We start from the raw sequence: 27,571 nt of genomic DNA, 5'->3' as shown, positions 1-27,571 counted from the left end.
CATTTCTGTTGCATGCAGTTTATAATCCCCTTTCCAATGTGGCAAAATAAAAAAAGAGCAATTTTGAGTATTAAGAACCCAGACCCAGTGAACGTTTTCAAACCTGATTTGTTTACCTTGCTGTTTATAGGTAGAAACTAACAATGGGTGACAAAAGAAAAAGACTTTTTTTTTTAAATCTGGAAGAGGTGGAGCTATGCAATACAGGTGGAGGCACTGAAAAAAATCTGAGAAGTAGAATTTCTCTAAACATTTCTCTGCCATTTATAGTGTTGGATGGGTAATTCCATGTGTCTGAACTAAAGGAAGAAAGTTAGGGCATACATGAGACATGGAGTCTTCTCAAATACTCCCTGAAACACAGAGGTGAAAAAGAATATAATTTCCTTTTGAGATTTTCTTTATGCAAATACATCGGTCTTCCGGACAAGAATGACTCCTTAACAAGGACAGTAAGTGAGAGGGTACCAAAATAGGAAATAATATAAAATAATCTTTAAATAAAAGTTTAATTCACTCTTACTTTACAGATTATTTAAAAGCACCTTATCATTTTACTGTCAGTTCTAAAAAAGACCAACAAGAGACTGGAATGATTTTAGCTGGTAAAATACAGGAAACCTTGTGAACAAATGGATACAAGCTAAGCGAAAGCACAGTAATATTCTGTACACCACAACTATAATCAGAATCTGGCATTGGTTTATTCAAATTTTGCTTTCTTGGAAGCAAAGCTTACATGTTCGTAAACGTCAAAATAAACATTGCTTAATTTTACAGTTTGCTAAACAAATACTTTTTTACCCTGAAGGGCATATGCAGAGCCATCTTTTTGTCCGGCAGTTCTCCTGTTGACCTGTGCTTCAATATTTTTTTAAACAACTGGTTCCCTTACAATTTTAAGGGTGCTTAAAAATTTCTTCCAATATTGTGCAAGTCATAGGCAAGGCCATTTTGATCTGTGCCCTTCCTTACATAGTTTTTTGATCAGTAATTAACTAATGCAACTGTGAAAAACTATACATTTTCAGGAAAATGTTTTGATTTTGGTCCTGTAGTTAAAGACCTTCTATAACAGAGTTGTTTACATGGATTTGAATCACAAGCATGTACACAACAAAACCACTATACCAATGTTTCTTGGTCTATGCATAAAAAGTATGTATTCTACTTACACTAAAACATACAAAAAATAAACTACAAAAATTGTTTACACTTGATTTCAGCAAAAAAAGCTTTCTTCAAGAAAAATGATTCTTCTTTTTTCAGCCATCAAAAAAGGAATGCAAGTAAACAATAAATACATGTGCTTTCTCCATATAGACATATTTACACTTGAGTCTTTGGCTTATGTTTAAGTTTCTTTATAAAGATCTTTATGTGATCCAGCCATCATTGCACATTAAAACAAAATAAGCCAGTTTTTTTTTTTACTATATATAATATATATATGCAACACTTGAAACGTATAAAGAATGAACCTTACTATCAATTTGCACTGTTATTGTACTTTAACAATGTATCAAAAGAAAAAAAAGAAAAATTAATACCATATAGGAAATATTGATACATGCAACAGATGGTCGCTCTACTGTAATTGAGAGACGGCTGCATATACAAACACTGAAAAGTCCTATTTTGGGCAAATCTCTTCTGACTCTGGTTTTCATTAAATAGTATTTATGTGGCACTAAATGCTGATACTGTATACAAGCATAGAAACAGATTGAGTTCTTTTATTAAGATACACAACTTCATAAGAAAAATACTTTGCATTTAAAATTTAAAATCCCTCCCACCCCCCTCTTCCCCTAAAATCTTTCTTCACAGGATCAAGAACTGTTTTCAAAACAGCTTATTGAGATTCATGTATTTGGTGAACTTTGTCACATCCATTCTGACTAAGAGGATTCCAAGTACTCCAGCGCAACATCGTAGCAGAAGCGATATTGCTCCTTTAAGGGGAAAGAGGAAAAAAAAAAAAGTTAAATTAAGATTCTTAAAGTATTAGCAGCAATATCTACAAACAAGAACAGTCTTTGCTAACTACTGTGCAATTTTAACTTCAAGCCTGACATGTTTGGGTTTTCTTTTTTTTTTTTTTCCCTACTACTCAAATATATTACTAGTTCTAATTTAAAAACTCACCCTAACCAATGAACTGGAAAAAAAACCTGACCATGAAATGCAATGATTTGCTTCTCTGATTTTTTCAGCTTCTGAACTGGTTTATCAAACATGAAAAGTTCTCCTATCAGTCAGAGCATTCTTGCAGTGAAAGCACCTCGACTTTGATATACCATTTACATTTAAGTTAGCTGATACCAAGCAGTTAACCAGTGTCTGCTGCTTGGAGAGCCAGGGAATGGCTCAGGAATACCGAGCTGTGACACAAAGCTGCTCTGGGCTCACAGCCCATTTGTACAGTTGTGTCGATGTAATGTCCAAGAGATCAGATGCACATTTAAAAGGGAAGTTCAAGCTCAAAATTTCATCTTGGTTAGTGTTTCTCCTTAACAAGGCTTCTGTTCAGAGCTGATACTGGGGGAGAGGGAGGAGGAAGAAGAGAGGAGAAGGCAAGAAGAAGAAGAAAAACCAAGGAAATGAATTCGATCTCTATTTGTCCTTGCAACCTAACAAAACAAATCTGCTTTTGTGATGTATTTTTGTTTGCAAAGGAAGCCAGCGTGATCCATTAGCAGGAAGCGGTGGGGATATCTTAAAGCCCTTATTGCGCTGCTCATTTTTGTTATCTGATCATGTTGCTGAATGTAGGGCACATGACAGTGTTACATATTGGTTTTCCTGGTTTGTTTTCTAACTAACGACTCAACAGCTGCTGCTGTTCAAGAGTTCTGAATAAAAACCCACACAACAGAAATACATAACTACGGAAATTCAGTAACTGCAGATTAAAGCTACAATGGAATTCAAGACTATTTTGAAACGAAATATAAATTTACAGGCCATTTATCAGAAACACACACCATCTACCTTGGCCTCCCTTTACAGTGACACAAGTAATTTTCCATGTGATCTGACCTGTTTTCTTCACAGCAGTGAACTGAAATCCAGGCAGCAATTCAGTACGCTGCGTCTCAGACATCTATGGCACAGCAAACTGCAAAGTATTTGCGGCAAAACCGGCAATACCTAGCCCAGTGTCACTACTGCTACAGGATGCTCTGTCTGTTAACATTTTAACCACCTTCTTAATTTATGTGGTGGCAAGGGATGGAAGTGATGCACAACAATTAAGCAAATCATGCCACAGAAGCTACTTGATACTAAGCAAACAGTGACACCTGGAAAAAAGGGCAATATGGGAAGAGGCAGTTACAGCCATTTTGCTCAATATGCAAGTTCAGAAGGTCAGAAATAATTTTCGTTATGCATAAACTGTAAAAATGTTTTTAATGTCAATTGGCATCCCTGATTTTTATGCAGTAGGCAGCCATCTGGCTGAAAAGTGACACTGGCTGCTGGCAGTGTGAGAGTCAAATGGCAGAAACTCCCAAACACTGTCTAACCTGCTTTCACATTCACCTACAGGAAGGAAAAAAATCCACTTGGGAGAATTTTTATAAGGACTTTCCACAATGTTCAGTTTTTGTGACTGAAGTGATCACATGGATGGATATGCACTCATACTGTATACATAAAGACTCACCAGAAGTGCGAAGGTTATTTGGAGTTCTGGCAATGTACATACAAATATTTAGTCTTGTGGTTTTGCTAATTCAGGCTCATACTGTTTATATTAGTTTATTGTTTATATTGTTTATTATTTAGGTTAACAGTTGGACTCAATCATCCTAAGGATCTTTTCCAACCTAAATGATTCTATGATTCTGTATCTTCATTTCCAACATACCAGATCCAAGTCTTTGATTTTAAAGTTCTGAGGTATCATTTTGACTACTACAAACCTGAGTAACAAACATTACATTTATTCAATACAGCTTTCAAAGCAGCAGTTGTTATTAAGAAGCAAAATATTTACATCTCCAGCTACTAATCTGGACCTTACAGCTTATTCCTACCAAGAAGAAATGCCTTGTTCCGTAAAATGTCGAGACAGTTTGTATGAGCACAACACACTGCAACTTCTCTTCAAATAGACCAGGTTATCTTAGGAGATTAAAGTCCCTTCTGTTAACTCAGAAAGTTATCTGTGAAAACCACGGTACCACTACAAGAAAAGTGTAAATGCTTAGCCTGCCCTCATGATGCTAACTTGTGTGTACACTCAATAAATTTCCACCACAGAATGTAACGTTACCCAACCTTACATTCATGCCAAGAATCAGACCAGCCTCTGCTCAGTCTATACTACAAGGGGGAGGAGCCCAAGACCCAAACCCCACGTCCCTTTCTTCTTGTGGCCCAACACAGGTTTGCTCTGTTTTGTGAGCACAGGACTGAGAACGCAGCTCACACAACAAGAGAGCCTCTGGCTCCCTGGTTGTTTGCAGTAACCCCGATGGGCTGGTGCTTACCGGAGTTTCTACCATGTTGGGCTTACTGTTCCGCAAAGTCTTCACGGCATGGAAAACGTCCACCACGTTCTGCCTTTTTACCATCTCAACCACAATGCCGATGGCACAGAACATCCCACTCCGGCCACCGCCATTTCTGTACACAAGGAAAAGAGCTGGTTAAATGTTGCTACTGTGTAAGAGAGCATCCAAAACACATTTCTGTTCTTTCACTCTTTAAGCATGAGTGATTCATGAGCCCCTCAGGGAGAGCAGGCTTTAGCAATCTCCTTGCAGCTCCAGTGGGTTTGGTCTGAGACATTTTCTGTTTCTGACCTTCCTCTCAATTACTTCTTTTGAATTCTGCCCTTACAGCCAACCATGCTGCCCAGCTATGCTACAGCCTAATTTACATAGGCATTAGAAAAAAAAAAACTAAGGTCAATGGCAAGTACAATGTTAGAAATTAAAAACCAGATTCAATGGCAAGTACAAAATTTTCCATTTAGTTCTGGAAAGAGACTCACTTAAATTATCTTATGGTATGAGGATTATCTAGCCAGAGTAATGCCAAGGCATCACTGATTCGATACCTTGTTGACATTTGGGGATACTTCTGAACTATTTTAATCTTCATTTCAAAGAAATTACGGTAGGTACTTCTTCCTCTTAAGCTTAAATTAGCCAGAAAGTTCCACGGATAATGAGGAGGGGTGGGCAGAAAGGGGCCACAAGTTAATTATGAACATTTGAACAGAAGCCTTTTTTTAAAAGTAAGGAAGAATGCATAATTCAATTTCTAAGTTTTAAACTTTATATTTAAATAAGGTAGGAGAGAGATTGGTCATTCTCTGCTTAGGGAGAAAAAGATGCCGCCTTTTCAACCCACCCCCAAACCAGCTCCCATTTAAATATCAGGCTCAGATAAGCAGCCAACGGTCATTTACCAACAATAGTTTTAGGATCACCTACTGTATTATAGAACTTTTCTCTGATTTCATAGATCCATAGCTTTCAGTCTAAAACCCTCAAAATATAGTAAGCCTTCTGGAAAAAACGCAACAGACGATATGCAAGAGATACACAAAAACCAACCATTTGGCACACAGCATAAAAGACTTCCTTACTGAAACCGTACAGAAGAAATTGGTCTGTACATATTTTGTACCAGGAAAACATGCTATTATGTACAGATGGAGACAATACACATCATGTTCAAAATACTCATTCCCATGGTACCTTGACCTGAGAGAGACAATTCTGAAAGTTGACCAAAAGCCAACCTACAGTACCAGTGGTACCTTTTTTTTTTTTTTTTAAACAAGAGAAACAAGGGCATGTGCAAAAGAATGTTGCCATAAGAATATACTTGAACTTAAAACAAGAACTAATTTATAAGCATTTATTTGAAAAGCAGCAATTTGACTTTCTCCCAATTACTCACAGGCAATGGATGATGGTCCGGCCCTCCCCTTCTTCACATTCCTCTTGCCATTTTTCAACCTGGAGAATTAACTTCAAGAAGGATCTCTTGGAAGCTGGTACATCTCTGTGAGAAGCCCATCCCAAATACTGGAACTGCTGCACCATCAGATAGCCTTCTTGTGGCTGAGGGAAATCAAAGAGCTTTAGGTCAATATGGCACCTTTACAACTTGGTTTAGAAAACCAAAATATAAAACTAACATGAAACCTAAGTGTTTACATTGTGGACAAATTCTAACATGTATATACATTGCATGGAAGGGTCTCCATTAATTTGTATCACTTGAGCTCAAGGAAGATGTCAAAAAAAAAAAAAAAAAAAGGAACTACATTGAAGACAACATCACAGTTTATCAATCACTAATGTAACCTATCCTGACTTCTTGTGATTGGACAAATTGCCTAGATTCTACGTGTCAAGGGGTTTTATCCTTAACATCAATAATCAAAAACATCACTGTTAAATTCTTAGACCTACAGAAATGAAGAGACATACCTTCGGCTCCCATACATGAACTGACCCAGTTATAAATAAACAAGTAATACAGGTGCACAAATATGACTCTTTTCCTTGAAGTCTTCCCTTTTTGCTGGACTATGATAATCATGAGACCCTGGCTGCCAGCCTCTGAGCCTTCCATGTGCTAGATGTTACACAGGGAGAGCTTGAATAGAATTAGACTGTCACAAGAAAGGCCTCAATAATTGGAAGAATAAATAGTTTATTCAGTTTCTTGGAGCTGATGAAGACAAGAAGGAGTAGGAATGTGGATTTTAGAAAAGGAAGAACAGAGCAGAGAGATATTTAGAAGCAAGAGGTAAAGGTGAAAAGGCATGGGAGACAAAGAGAAGTAGAGGAGTAGAAAATCAAAAACATCATAAGAAAGAAGAAATGGAAAAAGTGAAAATAAGAAATGAACCAAAGCAAAAGAGGAAGTCTAAAAATACAACAAAAAAAGTGTTATGGCGTAATATTTGCCAGTGTGCCTACACCTTAGCTTCCTGTACTTTCCAAACAAGGTATGAAGAGCTGAAAATGTTTTTCTTAGCTCTGAATATAAGCAAAATAAAAGTTTGGATAAAATACTGGCCACATGCAAACTCTGCACTTTGAAAAATGAAAATGTGACCAAAATAAAAGAAAAAATAAATCTTTGTACACACAGTAATGTTTTCTCCATAGCTATTCTTCGACATTAATGAAAGTTAAATGTATACTCCAAGTAGCAATTGGTGGCGTGTAAGTTCAGTATTGCATGAAAGATACAAAGTAGGAATGGTAAGTAAAATAGGGACTGATGGTTAACTGTACATATATCGGTGGCACAAACATCTGTAACTCTTTACATGTAGGCAACATAAATAAGTGATTTATAGAGGTAAGCTAAAGGAGGAGACACTGCATGGCAAAGAGGGTTTGAGAAGATGCTGCGATAGTGTGAAACACTATGGGACAGCAAAAAGACAAGGTGGTGCAAGGTGTGAAGGAGCTGACAAGAATGCAAGACTGGCACTGCTACTGAAGTTGAGAAAAAAATGATAAATGTAGGTCGACGTGCAGTGGTGCAGAACCCTTCAGAGGCAGAGGAGCTTTCAGAGTTTTTTCACACCGCGCTTTGCTGTGTGCCACAATCCTCCTTTTATGTTGTGGTTCTCGCATCTTCGGCTGAGAAGGTGCTGGTTGCATAACCAGCCTCAGCACTCCTGTTCCTTATTCACCACGGAAAACGTCTTACAGAAGCTATGAATGAAATACCTGTCACTACCTGTTCATTACAGGGATATTTCCTTCACTGTACACCAAACCAAAAGAATACTTGTCATATATCTTTTGCTCACCAGGGAGAATGCCACAGAACAACAGTCATTCACCTTACTGCTCTCCCTGCTTAGTGTGTAGCTATAGAAAAGTACTAGAAATAAGTATTAGATACCGATGCTTGACTGACTCTTTTCTGGGTAATGTCTTAAGAACATTAGCATTTTACTATTACTCAAAATTAAAACCCACAAGAGCCTAGAGTGTTGAAAATGACATACCCTTCTGTTACATATTGTTATGATAATGCTTACTCTTGTTAGATTGCATATCCTGAAAATTCGGTTTATGACGTCACAGTCCATTGAACATGACATGCATTCTACTTGGATGGGACCGTACCGCAGTATCCCTTCCTCGGGCCAGTATTGCGGGCAGCCCTGCACCAGAGCAAAACAGGCATAATTAAATGGTAAGTTACAACTTGCATGTTGCCTTATTCCACTGCAGACATCTCACCTAACCTTTCCTGAGCAACTAGTGCTAATTAGTTGCTGTAAAGCAGACAATAACTGTAAAATCACTGCACTGCTCTACATTTGATCATGTAGTGGATCCAGAGTGATTAAAGCATGCGACAGTACATGGAAAACTCGAACCCCAAACTGACCTGTGCTAAGTCGACTTCATTTAACATCACAAGAGAAGTACAGCCGTAGTCATACACTAATCTCCAGAAATCTTTCACAGTGTTTGGTAAAGGATGTTGTGTGACAATAAAAGCTGCTGGCTGCCTATAGCTCTGTAAAGGCAAATGATTTTATTAGCACCGGTAGAGGAAGTGCTTAATAACTTCCACTCAAACACTGCAACAGAAAAAACATATAAATAGAACAAAGCTCCGACATCAATTACGCCAGATTTCACCAAAGCTGATGTTAAAAATACCTTACTGTCTCCACCAAGAACAAAGAGGTTACTCTGCTCCGGTCTGCCTTCTGCTTTGTTACAGGCCAAGCCCTGTTTCAGTTCAGATATGCACGGGGCACTGAAGATGGTCTTCAGGGCTCTGCTGAGCTGAGGCTCGGGCAACTCTGCTCCAGGCACTGTGTCCAGGAGACTGAGCAGGAAACCTTCTCCCCGTGTTGCAGAGAGGGGTGCAGAGGTCTCAGAAGGTCACCCCATCCGCAGCAGGTTACACGTGAGCTCTGTGACTGAATCGAGGACTAAGCTCAATCCCAAATTCTCCTTCAGTGCCACAGCCACAGGGTCACCCATGGAACTGACCTTCAGGATTACCGGGGCCCATTTCCAGCAGAAAGCAGAAGTTAAACAGCAAAATACTATTTCCTCTCATGGCAGCAGATTCCATTTTCTGTATGCTGCGTTATACACAGCTGCAAATAGGGATTTCCAGCCTTGCATAGCTTAGCTGAGATGCAGCTAATAGAGATGAGCTAATTCCTTGCAGCACATGTATTACAAGCAGCAAGCAGAAGAGGAGAGATCCGAAGTTTTTTGCAGGCAATTTGTAACTATGCACGGAAGAGTTCTGCAGTGAAGGAATACAGATATGAACTGGCAAGGAAGCACTGACAGGTTAATCTGAGAAACAGAGTAAGATGGTGAATAGTCTTGTAGGCGGATGGGATGGTAAGTCACCAGTTTGAAGATGAAGTGCTGGGACTGCTGTATGCAACACAGATCCCTGTGTTTAGCACCCATGCTGGTACCAAGAGCGGTTTGGCTGTTTTTTTACTGAAATAAGTAGAGTAAGTTAACCTAGGAGAAAGACCCGGTAGGGTAGCTAAACCACTTTTGGTATGGAAGCTTGCTTGTTTGTAGGTTCATATGAGGGATCTTCATGTGCAATATATTGATGTACCCTCAAAGATCATAGTGTGAGGCCCAGAAGGAAAAAATACAATTCTTTTCACTCTTCTACTTGCTGTAAATTGTGAAGATAACAAATTAATGTCTTTAGCATCAGTACTTACTTGACAAAAGCATAAGGAGGCTGACAATTTTTTTATATATATTTGCTATCTTTTTCTAATGCAGGAAGCATATTGGGGTAGGAGCAGCTCATGTCCTACTTCCTAGACCTGCCCAGTGAGCAAACAGGAACAACCAATATCGATTATTCCCTTGTATTTTTAAGAAATAAAATATGTACTAGCTGGTATTTTCCTAGTCCTCTTCCCCATAATTTCTGGTCTTTCCCTGAGATGAGAGAACGTACTGAGTCTGAGATGATCAGATTTAAAAAAAAAAACAGGCAGGAGACCTGCTGTCACACAGGGAAGCAGACACTTTCTTGTGGGAACACAGGGACAAGTACATTGTGGAAAGGGGAAAGTTTCCATTTCTGTTTTGCTATCAAAAGTCCCCTTTCCTTGCCCAGCAGTGGGGTTCCCCTCTCTGAATAAATCAGTCTTAAAAAAAACAACCAAGAGAAAGGGCAAGAAAAAGCTTTTAAGCTAACCCAAAGTTTTAACCCTGTACTTATAGCCTTGTTATATGTCTTCATTGTAATATATTACTTTTTTTTTCTGCTGCTTTTTTCCTTTTATTAATACCATTTCTGGCTTTCCTTACTTGTCTCTGATTGCTCATCCACCAATACATTGCTTGGTTCCTGTCCCTGTTTGCCACACACTGTTACACACTCAGAGTCCTCCTGCCACCCAGCCGTTCCGCCTGCGTTGTCTTCCTTTCTCCCCAGACCACACTCCTCTATGCAGCTGTGTTGGTTGGTCCATAGCACATCAATTTTATCCAGGTGCTTAACATAATTTTAACTGCAATTCTAAACAATTTTGGTTGCTACCAAAATTCTGCTCACTGCTCTACTTCATCCATTCAGCCCCAGTGACTCCCTAATATATTGGTCTCACATGTGCTACTCTTTTTTTTTTCTGGCACAATAGCTAATTGTGAGATTAAGGACTGCATTTTGCTAGCAGTTCAAATGTTTCCTGCACTAGCTCAGGCAGAACTCTGGGATGACTATACCATTCAGTCCTGATGCCTTCTGCTGCTATTTGCCATTTTATTCCAGCATCTCTTCTTGACACCACAGTTTCTGACAGCACTTCATTTTTGAGGAAGGGGAGATGCTCCTGGAAATCAGGCCACTTAAATAAGTATTTACTGTAAAGGTGGTTTTAGGGCCCTAACTTTGGAAATGCTAATGGCAGGCACAGGCAGGTATCTGACAGCACTTATGATGAACTGCTTTATCGATCAGACACCTATGAGCAGGTTCACCTCCATTTTCCCCATTAATTCACCTTTTCCCCTGACAATACTTCTGTCACTCAAACTTCAACTTTAAAGAGCTGCAACTCAAAATATGAATGAACAACAAAACCCCCAACGCTATGCCCAAACATGCCAAAGACAATTATTTTTCCTTCTTCCCCTGTCTCTCCTGCCTCAATATACATAGCCTTTTTTATAAAATAGCGACAGTAACCTCAGGTTCAGGTAGGTAATATTTACTTCCTGACAAACAGCAGATTTTTGAGATCCTGCTGAGATCTGAGATTTGGAGGTCTGGAGACTAGAGCTTTATATAATGCTGTTGAAACGGCAAGATTTCCAGTGGGTCTCACAAGGATGCAAAAGACTAAGGATAACAAACCTTCTGAACAAGCAACACAAGCTGGTGGGGTTTCTTACCCATTCCCCCCATCCCTCTTTCTTCGGACTGTTTTACCGGGCGTTGCAGTAAGAAAGAATTACCCTTTCTTAAACCAGCAAGTGCTCTCTCTCATATTACACAGCTTTTTGTGGCACACTATGCAGACAAAGAAGATAGTCTCTTACGTCCATAAGAGCAGCATTGATGTAGTTGCTACTCTCCCCATCAATAGTAATTAAGAAAGGCAGACATCTGTCAGGTGGCAGCATATCCATGAAGCGGTTCTTGTCATGGTTCCTTGGCAAGCAGGCTATGCTGCAGTCCTCCGCTTGTAGGCGAGGGGTCACAGAATTCAGGGTCTAACGGAGAGAGGACGCTCGCTTTAGCATGCTGAACTAACAGACAATAGACTCGAGATTCCCCAAGTTTTAATTTAAAATATTGCAATATGGGAAAACGTGAGGCATTAGCAAGAAGACATTAGCAAATAAGAGCTCCTCTCTGTTTGATGGACATACTGGGGCTTTTCAAGGGGGTTTGAGCTGCAGGTGTAAAAGGCGCTCCGTGTACCACTCAACAGATTCTGCATGACACCATCCCCTCCAAAGGGAATAAACCAAAAAAGATCCTTTGGAGCCCTAAAGAGCTACGCCTTAGCTGTGCAAATGCAAGCCAAAACTCTCTGTGGTTCCTAGTCAGTACTCTTTATTCCAGACAGATATTTACTGCAATTTTATTCAAAGGAGGATATTCCATATTTAAAGTAACTTTGCAAAGCACATAAGCATGGGTACTTTATTTCGTGGACTAAAAGTAAGGGACCAAATGCTATAAACGTGATACAAAAGCCCTTTCACTTAAATAAATTAAATGTATCTAGAGGCAAAAAAATTGTTGTCACATGAAGAGTTAGTAGGAACTGCAAATACCTGAAACTCATCTTTGAGATGCGAAGAGTTTGTCTGAGAGTCTATTCTAATCATATCAAAATAAGCAGCTTTGAATTCGCAGACAGGAATGGCAGTTTCTCCACATAGGCAAGCTTCTAGAATGGCATCATGAATAAAGATGTACTGCTCCTACCAAATTAGGCAAAGAAACAAAAATTATAGCCATTTAAAAACAACAGATCTTTCCTTCTTTTAGGATAAACAGATCTCCTGCACACTGTAAAACTCATTCAAGGTAGTGTCCATCAATCCATTAAATAACGCTTTAGTACAAACACAATCTTACCCTAATTGGGATGCAGTTAACAAGGATGTTTTCTTCAGAACTAATTTAAATTCAGTAAAACTTAACAGACAGGCATAGCAATTTATTTAATGGGAGGTTTTCAGTTTTCTTGCAGTGCTTGTGGGTTTCTGTGTATATGCCAGTGACTTGTTGGCTTTACTCATTTTGGTTTTTTAAAAATAGCTTTCAGTCTTATAATACTAGCGGAAAGTGTAAATTGCTTCAAGCACTGCTAGTGTGATTAGCAATTATTTGGCACGCCGCATTCTCCTTATGCGTGTGCAAGCTAGTACACCAATTGTCTCATAGGGGCTCGAGGCCAGTAATAAATTCAAGTGTGTCCCACCAGAAACAGCATTTCTTACTGGTTTTTCTTCTGACTTGCTCTGAGATATCCTGAGTCCTAGACAACTGCATTACTATTTCAGTCAGGCCTCCTGTCAATTTTTACACAATGCCTATTATATTTACTCACCCTGAGAGTAAGAGATGTAAATCATGTCTATACAGCAAAGTGCTAGAACTGTGCCAGCCTCACCTAGCTATTGTGGATACCAATGAGGTTATTAACAGCACAAACTTTAACATGTGCCTGTAACAAGAGCACGTGTCCAGGGACCATGGCTGTATTCTGGCTCTACAGCCTATGCTGCCTTACCCACATAGCTACGGAGCCATTGCCATCACTGTTTTCTAGATGACCATCACAAGAACTTGCTGCAATTACAGCTTTATTTTGCTGCGTAAGTATGAGCCTCTGAGAGATGATGAGAGGTTAAGAGGCAAAAGGGAGAGAAAGAGAAGGGAACAGCAGTAGGGGTGTTAATTCACATGCAAGAGCAGATTAAACTGGGATGGTTGAAGCAGTCACACTGAAACATTCCACCCCACGCACTTCCCAAAGGCCCTGCAGGGGGTAGTTGAGCGAGTATACTTATTTGTTCAACTGCCACAGGTTGCAGCATGGAATAAAAACTGCAACAAATTACCTTGATATGCCTGGCTGCCAACTGCAGAGATTTGCACGTGGTCACAGGTGAGATAACTTCTCAGGGAGATGTCCACATAGAGGACAGGAGAGAGAAGTGGCAAAGCACTTCAGGTAACCTGTCTTAATACAAATCAATAACCTATGTTTCTGTGGAAGCTCAGTGATACTCAGGTGGCAGAATGGGAGCTGTTATAGCTTTGTCATTACGGCAACGGTTTTACTGTGGAGTTGCTGAAGGCATGACAAAAGACAAAAAAGGTAGAAAAGGAAAAAGGCTTGGCAATGAAGTTAATAAAGCAAATAAAAACAGAGTTGAAAAGGGAAAGTTAAATGGACATAAAGTTCCACAGGTAAGTCAAATTATGGATAAAGTGATTGGAGATAGCCTAAAACCAGTGGCAACCTGCTGGAATTCCAACTTTGGGTTCCTGGAATTGCTAATACCAGAGCTGGGGAGAGACGTGCCAGACAGGCCTACTGTAGGATCTTCCCTAAAAAATCCTCCTTGCTTTCCTTTTGTTACAAAGTTAGGTGGGCACTTGCTTGTGTGAAGACTGAAAGAGCTGGCAGGTTTGTTCCACCATCCTGGTTCTGGGAGCTGTTTGCATTGAGCAACGCTCCACAATGGAGATAACCCCTCAAGAGGGCCACTGCCTGCTCTTTTCAGAGTAACACTGAAGGTCTGACCTAGCATATTTCAGAAAGCATCAGGCGCTTTGAAGGTGAACTGCCGTACCTCTGTCTGTACCATGTTGATGCGACGGGACCTTAAGGCTTTGACACAGTTGTAGATATCCACAACACCTTCTCTTTCTGCCATATCTAACATGATATCGATCACAATATAACATCCTGTCCGTCCAGCACCAGCACTAAAAAGAATCAGTAAATACTGTTAGGAATAGCCCCATGAAAACACCTACAAGCTCTATAAACCCACTACTGAGAGGATTTTTTATAAGATCATTCAGTTCTTTCATCATAACTACTATCTAATTTTTATCTTCTCTCCCTCTCTTCATAATGTCCTTTAAATCTTTTGATGTGCCCAAAACAACCTTCTTCCATGAGATTTGATCCACTAAGTAACAGAAGAAAAAAATTTGTTTCCTCCTTTTATCACCCAGATCAATACTTAAAGTAAAAAAGAAAAGTTAGTTAAACTGAAATCTGGAGTATGATTAAGCTCATGCACTTCAAAATATGACAGATCTTGGTTTTGTTTAATAACACTAAGGATGAAAAGTGATATATTACAATAAGAAACTCAAGTGTATGTTTTACCAGCCAAGCTCTAAGCTAGTTCAGGCAGCACACCTAACAGTATCCAGAAGAATCTCTCTTGATTTTTTTTGGTTTTATATAAAGCTACAGGCAGTTTTTGCACAGTGAATTCTTAGAAACTCTAAAGGCTGAGTAACATTCTACAGAATGTAATTAAACATTTGATGGTGCCAAAAGAAAATTCTATTTGTCAAAGGACTGTGTCCCAATAACACAAACCTTGCAAAACTTGCACAGGAAAAACAACATTCTGTATTTGTTGCCATTAACCTCATTCCATCTTCTTTTGTCTACTTGTTTACTTTGATTTAAATTAATAATCTGTTCAGATATTATATGCAACACCAAGCTATCAAAGCAGCTGTATCTACACTTATTCTTGAATGCTGTCACAAAATTGTTGTAGACTACCTAAAATGATAGCCTGAAGTATCATATGATTTAGCTGTGCAGCTCTTTCAGGAAAAAGAAAATCTCTGGCTATTCTATTTAGGAAAAGTGTACTAGAATCCGGTTATTTCCAAACATTGCTGTAGACAACCAAATCCTACCGCAGTGTGAATTAGGCAATTCAAAAAAGGAACAACAAAAACAAAACACTTCAAAATGATGGATGCTTCACAAGAGACTACTGTAAATAATCACATACACAGTTGTGGAAGAAAATCAATCTAACTCTTCTGTACACACCTGCAATGGACAACAATAGGCCCTGCACTAGGAGGGTTAGATAATTTGACTCTCCGTATAAAGGAAAGCAGGCCTGTGGCATTGTAAGGAACTCCATGATCTGGCCAGCCAGTGAAATGAAACTGTTTAACTTCACGGATTTCATTGTAGCCCCTCTGTAAAAGGGAAGAAAAAAAAACAAAAAAACCCCACAGTTATGAAATTCAAAGTATTTAATAGACTAGATATTCTCTGACTCAAAAAACTATAACACACACTGATAGAATCTACGTGCTGTTTTCATCGCTTCACCAATTTATTTACAGCAAAGACCATATGAAGCTTAAAGATGTCATTGGTTTTTTTTCATTTTGAAGGTCGTACTTTTGCCATTAAGTATGCTAGTTTTCCCTCATTAGTTTTTTTTTTTTATAGACTCAGATGCAATTTGCATCGATTTTCAGAGGTTTTGCTATTCAAGACAATGGCCTGCTATATTTACAGACAAATATAATGATTTACCAGAAGACCACAACTGTATCACATATATTGCATTCACAGAGTTTGCTCTTTAAGTGAGATTGACTCAGCGGCATTCAGGGCAGAGTGAATGGAGATGAATGACAGGCATGACTCATAACCCAGTACTTGAGCTCAGCTCAGAAGTGCAGCTACAGAGAAGAGGTGACTGTCAAGAGAGGGGAGGGTAGCAGTCAACATTTCTGGGGAAATTCAAAATCCCACAGCGAGACGTGTGTTTGGATAGCGCTGATGCAATGCATTACTCCCACGGTGAGGTAAGGCTCGCTGTAGACCTGCTAACCAGACAGAGGGATTTGGTTTTGTACAGGAGCACACACAAGCATAGCCTCCTCCATACTCCTTGCTACCAGGAAACAGTATTTTGCCGAGCCCTTTCAAAATGTGCTCACCCTTCCCAGAGTGAATGTCCTGACGACGTACTCCGCAAGGGGCTCCATCTCTACGCAAGTCACTTTGAAGTCCCCATAAACTTCTGTGTCGTCAGGCCAGTACTTGTAACACTTGACCTAAATACAAAATGGAAACGCATTTTACACCAAATGAAAATAAAAGCTTGAGGATATGTTACTGCATGTACTGCATTACACCACATTTATTTCCAAAATGACCATGCACTCATGTGGCTTGTCATGGCTAATGGCTGTTCTGTCAAGTTAAGCACTAGCTACAAGGAGTTTCCACTGCTTTACACAGCTGTACTTAGATGCCAAATCCATTTCTAAATGAGCATTTATATTTTTTTTAGTGCTGAGCTATGGAATACATTTCCACTTACGTTAAACCGGGATGCATTTCATATCAGTAATCAAACTGTTGCAAGTAATCCCAGATACTTTATATTACTCCCTGAGGGATGTGCTACTGCTAAACTGTAAATACTTTGCTGATTTCTAGCCACTGAAATAGAAGCACATTTGCTCACTAGTTCACTTACTCTGCTCATTTGAGTGACAATATACCAATCCATTTTGCTGAAATATGAATTTTGGATTCAGACAATTTTTCACTACTCATGAAAGCAACACGGCATCAGTCTTCTTCAGAAGTTATCTTTGGTTTTACACAACACCATAACTGCAACAATGTCTGGACTCTCCCCCTTCTCCTCCTCTCAGGATGCAGGGTTGTCCTTCACAAGACTCTTCCACATTCTGCTGAAGAATGTGCCTTGTGTCTTGTCAGCAGGTTTTTCTTTAGGCTTGTAGCATTAAAAGAAAAACAAAACAAAAACTTACTCTTCCAACTTCCACTAAATTTGTGACCATCACAACGCAAGCTGATTGTTCCTGCCATATCATTCTCCAGAAGTCATAGACAGTCTCATGAACTGGACCTGTAAGAAAAAATTCCAGGTAATACTCTGCAAAAACCATGACAGTCAAAGTGAATGCTAAAAATAAAATCCAGTGCTTTTCAGAGCTGATACACACTTGCCTAAAGATGAAAGCTTCGTGAAACCACATCATCATACCACCGTGCAAGTTTCCAGACTACCTTGTTATTTCTAACCAACACTGAATCTTCTCAGCTTAACTGAATCACCACTTGAAAGAAATTAATAGCAGGTGTTTCACGTAGCGAAATGCCAGAAGTTGTTTGAAAACTACAAGGACACAGCAATGTGTGACTACATCTATAGTTACATTTCTAGGTTTGTTTTACATTTGCTAAATATAATGTGTTGAGTGTGAGTTTCTTCAGATGTTCACCGCGGACGTGCCCTCACCAGAGTGAAGTATCAGTCAGGAGGGCCAGCGGTACAGATCCTGTGCATTTACCATCTAGCTCGCGGCAAAGTGCGCCATAAACTTCCCACTGAAGGGTATTTAAACTAACTTAACTACTTTTCTGTGAAGCAAATGAGAAGCATTTGTTTAAGCTTTGCCTCCTGCTCTGCTGCAGAGACAAGACACGTTCAGTTGAGCGACAGAGGCTTTTGCCCTGTTACAATCATCTCAGAAACAGCTCCCTGACCACAGTCCAGCAGTAGTATAAATATTACTCTATATAACACACATGTGAAGACTCAACCATATTCCTTCATATGCTAGATTGAAGGCTGCATACTAAAGCAGCAATAAATTTTTGTGTCCTTTACACACTATTATGTGCAATGATTTACATAGTAAACCAGAAATAAAATACAAATGTAGACTTAACTGCCATAGAGAGACCTGTTTAGACAGCACTTACACAAAAATAAACAAAAAGTGGACAGAAATTTGAGCATCCTGCTTTAAAACAAGCCTTCAGTTTGTCTTTCCTGTGTGCAGCTACAATCATCTGAGGGCACAAATAACAGGGTATTTCCAGCCAGCTATCTGATTATACTCACAGATCAAATAATGACACATCTAAATCTAATTATTTTTACTTTAATTCACAGCCTCTGATATTTCAGTGCAATCTGTGACTAATCTATTTGTTTTTCCTCATTGTGAGAAGTTTTATCAGAAATACAAAATGAATAATTTCCATAGAAATTCAAATTTTTCCTCTAACTCTCCTTTTTATTAGCAGGTTGTTATATGATAAAGATTTCCCTCACTTCTTCCCACAAAGAGGCTTTGTCCTTCTCTGGCCTTACTTTACCCAGATTTTCTGAGATAGCATTTATTTTATCATTACTATCTTCACCGTCTGCATCCTGGACTAAATCCTAGACAGAAAAATAATACACTGTAATATGGAAAGAAAAATGCCTCAAGGCAGGTTGAAACTGTTCTCTTCTCTGTCCACATGTCTCTCTTCTCTATTCATCTTCATAATTGGAAATCATGGTAGTAGCTTCTGACTTTATCAGCTGAAGTTATCACTGAAAGAGTTGCTCAATAGCTAATTAACATGATAAATTAGTGCAGTTTTTGCATTTATTCACATACCACCTGAACATGCTATGTTAATTTACCGTAACACAAGATGACAACTCACAATATTGTATATGCTTTATTTTCATCTGCTTCCATTTTACCAAAACACTGCCAGACACTACAGAGAACACTTGTTCGGTTTGATTAATGCTGGCAGGTTCTTACCTTGGGTTGCAATGTAGTGACTTGGTCTCTGATATCCCTGAAACAGCAATATAAGTTGGTTTGAGTACCATATCACTAACAGAGAGTGGAAAATAAAAGCATAAGGGTACTACAGAATTCTTATCTCTACGTAACGTTTTCAGAACAAATCAATATTTAAGAGCAGCATGAAGCTCAAAACCTAAAAAAACGGTTAATACTGAAAAGGTTCAAATGACAACAGATAAAATGGAAATAAGAACATCTGACTTGAACAGACATTGTAGCGTACTGGGAAGGAGTATTCTAGACGGGTCCCTTGGGCCTAAAAATTAGTCCTCTACTGACATTATCTCCCCAGCTGAATACATTGGGGTGTTTATTTAAAATTTAGTAAAAATTGTCTTTGCCACCAGATTATCTCAATAGTTGATCTGTGTTCCCAACTTATCCAATATGAAAAAATCCACACCTTTTGTTTTCTTCTAAATAGAGAATTATTGTAAGGCACAAAGATGTATGTATGTGAGCCATAACTAACGGGGACAGAGCTGCACGCTGTGGTGTGTGCCAAGAATCAAGGTCCTACTGCAGTGGAATCTTCTGCAAAATACTTTGTGCTACTGCACAAAGTGTGCACCAATTATACTGGACATGATACACCCAAGTATATACACATGCATATATAGATAGATAGATAATCCTACACAACTAAGCCTTTCCAGGTAGCTGGGTCTATGCCAATGCTAGTGATACTGTACAGCATTAATCATCTGCATGGAAACTACAAGACAAAGAGCTGCTGCTCTTGAGGAAATCATTCAGAATATATTTTGACCAGTGCCAGCAACATTAGCTACAAAGAGGAAGGAAACTTTAGTATTGCTGGTGAGAAGCCAATACAGCATTTCACAATGTGCAAATGTTAAAGAAATAACTCCAATGATTTTCTAGGTTACAGTTTTATTAGGCCACTCAATTCAAATATTGCATTACAGGGGAGCATGAGTCCTTGGATTTCTGGTATTCACAAGATGCTACTAAAGCGAAGGATTTCAATGTACCCAAGGAGTTTACATCCTTTTCCACAGACTGCTTCATTATCCTATCTAGACTGAGAGCACCTTCCTCTGGGGCCTATGAAAAAACTTCTGAGTATCTTACTCTTGGCTTTACAAGAGAACAAGATTGCATCAGATGACTACAAAATTTTTCCCGGAGTCCTTAATATCAGGCCCCAGCTTCAAATTATGAAAGTAGAACCTGTGCTATACTGTTTTACACTCAGTAATGCTTTCCAGAAGAAGGTAAAAGTGTAATTTTAAAATTGCAAACTACCAGTTTTAACTTGTAGCTTTCCTGTCTGGTTATAATGAGATTCAATTTACTCCTAAGTAAGAGAAAAAACATCCTCAAGCAACTGGAATTATTAAAAATCTGGGAGAGTTTTCTTGTTTAAGGCCCCAGGCAAAATATCACTGGCCTAACGCTTCACAGAGATTCCCATGTTAAAATACCAAAATAAAAAGACAGCGATATACCTGGAACTAAATCTTTACATCCTGGAAAGTCAAGAGGTTCTTAAATAATTTATCAACTAACAGTGGACAGGAAAAATTAATAAGGTGCAATTATAAAGAAAAGTAACCAAAGCCATGTATTTTAAAAACACTTGTACTAGCTATTCCAGTAGCTTTCGAATTACTTTGGAATTACTTTGAATACAACCATTTGTTTATTCCTAAGGCATTAGTTAGATAAAAGTTATATTTTTTTAATGAAAACACCTGGCAGAATTTGTTCAAATTTCCTGTTGTTATCAGTTTTTTAAAATTTACAATTTAATTTGTATTTTAATCAAAATATGGAATTTCAAACTTTAGAGGTTTTCTGCAGAAGCGAGTAAATTTCTACTACGTTAAAATATTTATATATATATATATGTTTGTGTATATACTCTGTATTACATAAATTAGCACCTCAAGACAAATGTCAGCTAAATATTGCTTGTCTAAATTGTTGTTAAAAACAAACAAACAAACAGCCTCCCTCCCACAAAAGGCCATCATCCCTCCCTTTTTGCCAAACATATCTTACAACTACTTCACAGGTACATTTTCAGACAACTACAGTACAGCGTACTATCCAGCTTTTCACATATAAATGGAAAGGGGAAATGGAAAGCTAGTGGCCAAAATCATCATAAAAAAAAGTGAACAGCAAATGCTCTTTAACAGACAGGTTCACTAGAGTTATCTAACATTATCTAATAATATTCAGAGCTATGTTAGAAGGATAAATTATCTTTTCAAAACGGGTACAAAAAATATTCACACAAAAGGAAATTTTTTAAAGGAACAGATGAGATAAATTAGATGAGGCATGCATAGTTATTGACTGATAAAAATAGAAGAGGAAAGTAATTAATAACAATATCTATATTAAATATTTACAATAGGATGCCGTTATTCACATATAGTGGTACTTACATCCCTGTACAGCCAAATCTACAGCCCAAACCAAAGTCAGATGTGAAAGAAAGCACAACAATGTCAGTGAGTACTAGGACGTAGAACAAGGAAAGTGTACATTTTGTTCTTAATAAAAGATAGCTTTCAATAAATTTGTAGGCATAACATGCAATAGTTTCACATAGAGAAGCTGGCAAATTGAGAGGGAGAAAGCTGTGCAATCCACTCACATCTATGTAGTTGGCATTAATGTAATCTGAAGATGGATCATCTTCAACAGGTTGCAAAATCACCCTGGAGTGGTCATCTGTAAAAACCAAGTGGTTATGGTGCCTTTTTGAAGTGTGATTTTTAAGTAAGATATTACGGTAAGTCATCTAGAAAACCAGAATCAGCTGGCATAAGCGCCTCACAATTTACAAGTCTTAAATAGTAACTGTTTACACAGAATTACGAAGAACCATTTTGAGTGAGGTCTCCAATTACTTCAAAAACATTCACTAAACTTCATTAAGTGTAGCTGAAAGGTATCAATCACAGTTACACATGGTTAAAAAGACACAAAGAAACCAGGTTACTTGCTCAAAGTCCCTTTCAACATCAGCTCCACTGATGGTAATCTAGAAAACCAAAAATCCTGATTACTGTTTCCTTACTTCCGACCCCAGCCTGCTTAAGTACATATTGAGACATTAAAAAAAAATAACAAAGTCACAACATAAGGGTTAGCAATGCACTTGGGATTTGATGAAGAGGTAGATCTACCCGTTCAGGGACTTCTCTGGTAGCTTCACTTCATTCCTGTGTGTTAAACTGCATTTGTAAAACAGTAACAAATTGCGAATTAACAGAATTAACATCCAAATGAGTGCTAGCTTGTTGCTGTTATATGCTTACCACAGCTTGCACAACAGAGATGCAAATGCAAAATTCAGCCTGAGTTATGAAAGGAAGAAAGTTGAACTGTGAAGGACAAAAAAAATGCTGGAAAAGGCACTGTCCTCCTTCTCTGCTTGGGGTATTAAGCAGCTGTGCCACCAGAGACTTGTAAAGAGAGAGAGAACATGGCAAGAGTAACACACGACTATGGCTATTGCTCAGACCAAGCACACTAATACTCACATGCTATAATGTTTCCATAGCGGTTCTTTGTTCTGTTTTGATCCTTCTTAGCGACATCCCAAGAAGCTGACTGCCCCTCAAAGAAACTCTATAAATAAAAATGTTCCGAAAGAAAACATTCTGACCATTAATTTATCTCCAAAAATAACAGTTTAAAAGAACTGCCCTACCATAAAGTAAGCTCAGCTTTGCTCATCCGCTCTGGTCACCCATGGCGGTACCATCGTACAGAAATCTATCTAGAGAAGAAGGGAAGCTCTCTCCCTCTGACTGCTACAGGTCAATGGGCAAGTCATTGAGGGACTCCAGAGGGATTTCAAATCCTGGAATCGCTGGAAGGCTAAACTTGCTCAGACATCCTTGCTAAGGAGGAACAACAGTAAGCTGAGAAAGCACAGGGAGACTGATCACCCTTCTTACAAGACACCGTAATATATAGCCTGTTTACTACAGCATTACATTGCTTTCCTCATTTGCTTAGTAAAACAGCTTTTCTTCCTACAGAGCCACCAGGAAGCCTCCTCTGCCAATGTTCATTGTTCTTGTTTTTCCTCATATCCTTCCCACTAGCCACTAGCAAAATTATTCTACATTTCTGAACTCTTCTTAAGAGTTTGATCTCTCAGCAGTGATAGAAGCAGCTTTTATTCCTCCTCGGCTTTTTCTTCATTGCCCGTAGAGACTTTACAGCTGTTGCAGGTCTATGCTATTCTTTCCTTCCAGATGTTCTCTTATCCTGATCTGGGTAAATTACCTCCAGAAAGTACACAGTAGCCACGGAAACAAAACTTTAATGCACTCTCAGAAGCCCAAGCCAGGGCAAAGATGTTGTGTATGGTAACAGAAGAAGTAACAAGTAGGAAAACACCTCATGCGGCATCAGGGACCACCCTCCCCCCCAGCAGTGGTTGACACTTGGGCTTAGCCCTGAAGTTAGGCAGAGCATAACGAAGTGTATTTAAGTAAAAGAGAGGAAAAGAGAATAATATTCTTTTAAAAACCACACATTTATTTATTCCAGTTCTTATGTTACAGTAGAGACAGCTGCAGAAAGGAGAGAAGGTTGAAAACTGAGTCAGAAGAGATTACTTACTCAGAGGGAACTCATTTTAAACCTAGCTGTATTGCGAGCGACCTTGGCAGTACCATTCTCATCTTTACTGTGTATCCTGCCTGATATTCTAATCCCAAAGAATCACAACAGATTCAGAGACCAGAAGCGAAATGAATCTGTACTCGTCTTCTATCTCCAGTGCTGGGATTTTTTTTGCTTCCATTTTAACATTAAAGTTGTAAGTACACATGCTCAGGCAGGTCTAATTAGAACTTCAAGACGTTACTACCCTTGGCACATCTTTACTGCTTCTCAGCTGGAGTTTAGTCCCAGTATTGCTCTACTGAGATGCTATCATAAATCATGAGAGTGCTTCCAGTCAGTGCTTCTTGCAAAACCAGCCAGGTCAAACTTTTACTTTAACCTAATTCAGGAGATCTGCACTGAATATGGCTCAGAAAGCTCACATAACTAATTACAGCATTTCAACTAAAAAGCAGCAACAAAAGAGTGGCAACTTCTTACAATATGTCGCAAAGATTCAGCAGGGCATGTTGTCTTCTACCCTAAGGAACACACATAGGTTTTTTTCCAGGCACTTGTAAAGGCTCAAACCACTGGACTCCATTCACTATTTCATTTTTGGGTTACATATATAGGAATCTCATGCCTGCTTATCTTTATCTGTTTTTCACTTAAACCCATGACATTTAGTTGCACCCTTTTGCAATGCAATGCAAACAAAAGGTTGTCCCTTTCAAAGGGATTTTTCCTAGCAAAAACCCACCACTGAAGATCTCACCTCATACTCCTCTTTAAATCCATAGCTGTCAGAGGTCTTCATTAAGTTAATATGCTGCAGGAGATCCGCCACCCTGATGGCAGGGTGCAGCTGCCCAGTCTGGTACGGGGATTCTGTGCCTTCGCAGAGGTAACGAGGGACATCCAGGAGCCGGCTTGACTCTGCTGTTGCACTGTGATTTTCATCTGTATTCAGAAGAAATCAATGCATTAGGTACCTGTGGGGCAATAACACCTGCTGCTATACATATCAGCATCTATTTTCAACCTCTTCCTTCAAAAACGTGTCTAATTTCTGAGAACGCAAAGCACTTACGCTCCAGCACATAAATACTCCAAAGTACATAAAGGAATTTAACTGCAAACACATACAAAAGTTTGCAATCCTTCATCCTGCAATAAAGATGTCTGAAGGGCATTTTTTTGAAGCTACAAAACTTTATGACATTAATGTACTTGGAAACTCCAGCCTCTATCACCCAAAGTTACTTTTTTAATGGCTAATATGTATCAACAGCAATACTACACCTTAAACAATAAATTAGAATAACTCTGTAGTGGTATCAGCACATCATTTGTCTAAAGCCAACAAACACTAAATTGAGATCCCAGTAAAAAAGAGAAGCAATTATGCTACCGCTTCAGAACACCACCTCCATTTGGGAAGATGAATCAGCACTTCAGAGTGGTCATTTTAACTCAGGTATTTTAGTAGAGAAACGAAACTGTTGAGTGTGCTGATTCCAGCCACAGTTTTTGCTCTGTAGAAACAAAGAGGTCTTCTCTAACGCCCTATGCAGCACCAATCCTCTTATCAAAACCACGTCAAAGCTGCATGAAGTGATCACATTTTGTCGATCCCTTCTGTGAAATAGTTTGGTTTTTTTTTTTTTTTTTTCCCTTTAAATTAGCAATCACTAGTTCAAATGAATTTACAGAGGAAGAAAAATTCTAATTGAAACCTTTTTGGAAAGTAGTTACCAAAATGAGAAGTGGGTAGCCAACCCCCCCTACACTTCTCTGAAATCAGTTTACCATTTTCCTTGCAAAGAATCCAGATTAGGAAGTAAAACACTCCAGGCAAAACATGAACACCCCAAGGGATTTTCTGTAATTCCACCAAAATGCAAACCCCGTTAATGCCTTGTGAAATGAGATCTCCTAGTAAGAAACCCAATTCTTTGAACTGTCACAGAAGTTGCTAATTTCAGTACATTTATGCCTCACTAAACTGCCTAATAATGCGAGTGACATGCAGCAGTCACTTTTTATTGTAGTGTTACCCATATTAAATCACACACATTTCAAACCACCTCAGGATTTGCAGTTCTCCCCATTCCTCGCAGTGTACTTACCAGTAATAGGCACTTTAACCCATTGAAGCAGCAAAAAACAATGAGTGAACAGAACATAAGAAATTTATTTCAGGACTATATTAGAAAATTACTAAAAGAAAATGACATTAAAAGTTGTTAAAGCTTCACAATAGGCAACAATGAAAGCCATTTTAAAAATATAAGGGCCACATTATTATGCCATCAATGTAATGATAGGGACTTGAGAAAAGCAAAATTGTCATACTAACTTAGTGATAATGTACACAGAATGGAGAGTAGCATTAATAACCTATACATGAAGAAAAAGAAACCTAGTGCAGCTACAGAGTAATAAGAGCTTCATATAAAATAACACGTTCTATAATTTAAAGCCCATAAAATTTTGCTCATCTCTAAATAAAACAGAGAAAAACTGTTTTGTGATGCTGGGCCAAGCAAGGGTTACATGGAGTTGGAGTAGGCCAAATGATCTAGTTCCAAAGGAACAAGCTTATGGGTATCCAACCCGTTCTACATGGTGTGCCCAAAATCTTGTCTACTTCTCTCCGCTATTTCAGTCCATACAATGAAAAATATTACCTCTTCCAACTAACATTGCTTCGCTTATACCAGGAGACTATCATGCCCCAAACACTATTACAGTAGATGGAAATGCAGACAGGAACTATTAAACTGTTCTTCAATTAAGCCCTTGTCCTCGCTGTTCACAGCTGCCTTTGTCTGTGTCTGCCACAATGCAGTGGCAACACATTGACCTTTGGAATATGCTTATAGCCTAAATGAGCTATTAGGAATAGCTTGACAACTATCACCAAATAGCATCTATGTAGCTTGTAAGTGCCTGAAATAAAGCTAAAAGATACAAGAAGATCTTAGAAGAATTTCAGGAAAAGACTCATTTTCTGTAAGTCCATTGATCTGATTTTGGGAAGTATTCAGAATTACTGAGTCTACCCCTTTGCTCTTTCAGGCAATGGTGTTATTTCACCACCCCTCATAAAATTCTTAAATCACGTGGTTAGGTTTCCTTGGGCCCAAAGTGGAAGGCTCCAGCATCTAACTGCTCTGATGGTTATAAACTTTCTCAGAGGCTACTGTAGTGAAAAGATCAGCATTTGCAACATTATCAAAAGGAAATAGGCAAAATATGGCTTGATAAATCTCCCACATGGTGAGTATACCCAGCTTGACAAAGACCAAAGACTACTCACAAAAAGCCATTTGCTGTCAGTCTCAGAGGACACTTCACATGAAGATCTGCAAAGGCTCCTCCTGGGTATACTTTCTATCAATATTTTCACCCACAACTTGCATAATGGGATAGAAAATACCCTGACAGTATGGGCAGAGGGCACTGGGTTGTAAGGCACCACAAGCACTTCACAAGTACAGGATCAGATTTCAAACTTATCTTGATTATTTGGGAGACAATGCAAAAATCAACAAGGTGAATTAAACAGTGAATGCAACATACTGTGTGTAGGAAAGGGAAGTCAAATGTATAACTACAAAATGGAGTGACGGGCTGGGTAATGATAACTGGGATTTCAGCAGGTAACTCAATACCAGTCAGCAACATGAGCGCAATAAAAATGACAAAATACAGTTCAGGTAGCAGGAACACTACAAGCAGGGCATGGGGGTACCTATTCCACTCAGCTCAGCACTGAGACTTCTTCTAA

At 38.8% G+C, this 27,571-nt stretch overlaps 1 protein-coding gene across 19 annotated transcripts in view; it reads right to left on the bottom strand.

The window, feature by feature from the left end:
• Positions 1 to 680: 680 nt before the first annotated feature.
• Positions 681 to 27,571, bottom strand: part of PTPRK (protein tyrosine phosphatase receptor type K) — a 417,047-nt gene continuing 390,156 nt past the window's right edge. For 11 of the 19 annotated variants that reach the window (XM_030022191.2, XM_030022195.2, XM_030022192.2 and 8 more), the window contains 17 exons: positions 25,908 to 25,919; positions 24,554 to 24,738; positions 22,698 to 22,785; positions 21,806 to 21,882; positions 21,594 to 21,611; positions 19,126 to 19,162; positions 17,326 to 17,423; positions 16,480 to 16,596; positions 15,569 to 15,723; positions 14,331 to 14,466; positions 12,297 to 12,446; positions 11,553 to 11,726; positions 8,392 to 8,523; positions 8,036 to 8,161; positions 5,923 to 6,086; positions 4,500 to 4,635; positions 681 to 1,955 (listed from right to left, as the gene is read on the bottom strand). In XM_030022191.2, the coding sequence (XP_029878051.1) occupies positions 1,902 to 1,955; positions 4,500 to 4,635; positions 5,923 to 6,086; positions 8,036 to 8,161; positions 8,392 to 8,523; positions 11,553 to 11,726; positions 12,297 to 12,446; positions 14,331 to 14,466; positions 15,569 to 15,723; positions 16,480 to 16,596; positions 17,326 to 17,423; positions 19,126 to 19,162; positions 21,594 to 21,611; positions 21,806 to 21,882; positions 22,698 to 22,785; positions 24,554 to 24,738; positions 25,908 to 25,919 (1,859 nt within the window). In that variant the 3' untranslated portion in view covers positions 681 to 1,901. The remainder of the gene's footprint in view (positions 1,956 to 4,499; positions 4,636 to 5,922; positions 6,087 to 8,035; positions 8,162 to 8,391; positions 8,524 to 11,552; positions 11,727 to 12,296; positions 12,447 to 14,330; positions 14,467 to 15,568; positions 15,724 to 16,479; positions 16,597 to 17,325; positions 17,424 to 19,125; positions 19,163 to 21,593; positions 21,612 to 21,805; positions 21,883 to 22,697; positions 22,786 to 24,553; positions 24,739 to 25,907; positions 25,920 to 27,571) is intronic. The other 8 variants (XM_030022194.2, XM_030022211.2, XM_030022210.2 and 5 more) reach the window with 3 other exon arrangements.

The sequence above is a fragment of the Aquila chrysaetos genome, chromosome 8, assembly GCF_900496995.4.
Source record: "Aquila chrysaetos chrysaetos chromosome 8, bAquChr1.4, whole genome shotgun sequence".
NCBI lineage: Eukaryota > Metazoa > Chordata > Aves > Accipitriformes > Accipitridae > Aquila > Aquila chrysaetos.
Note: the sequence above shows the minus strand (reverse complement) of the source record. Positions and strands in the feature narration are given on the sequence as shown.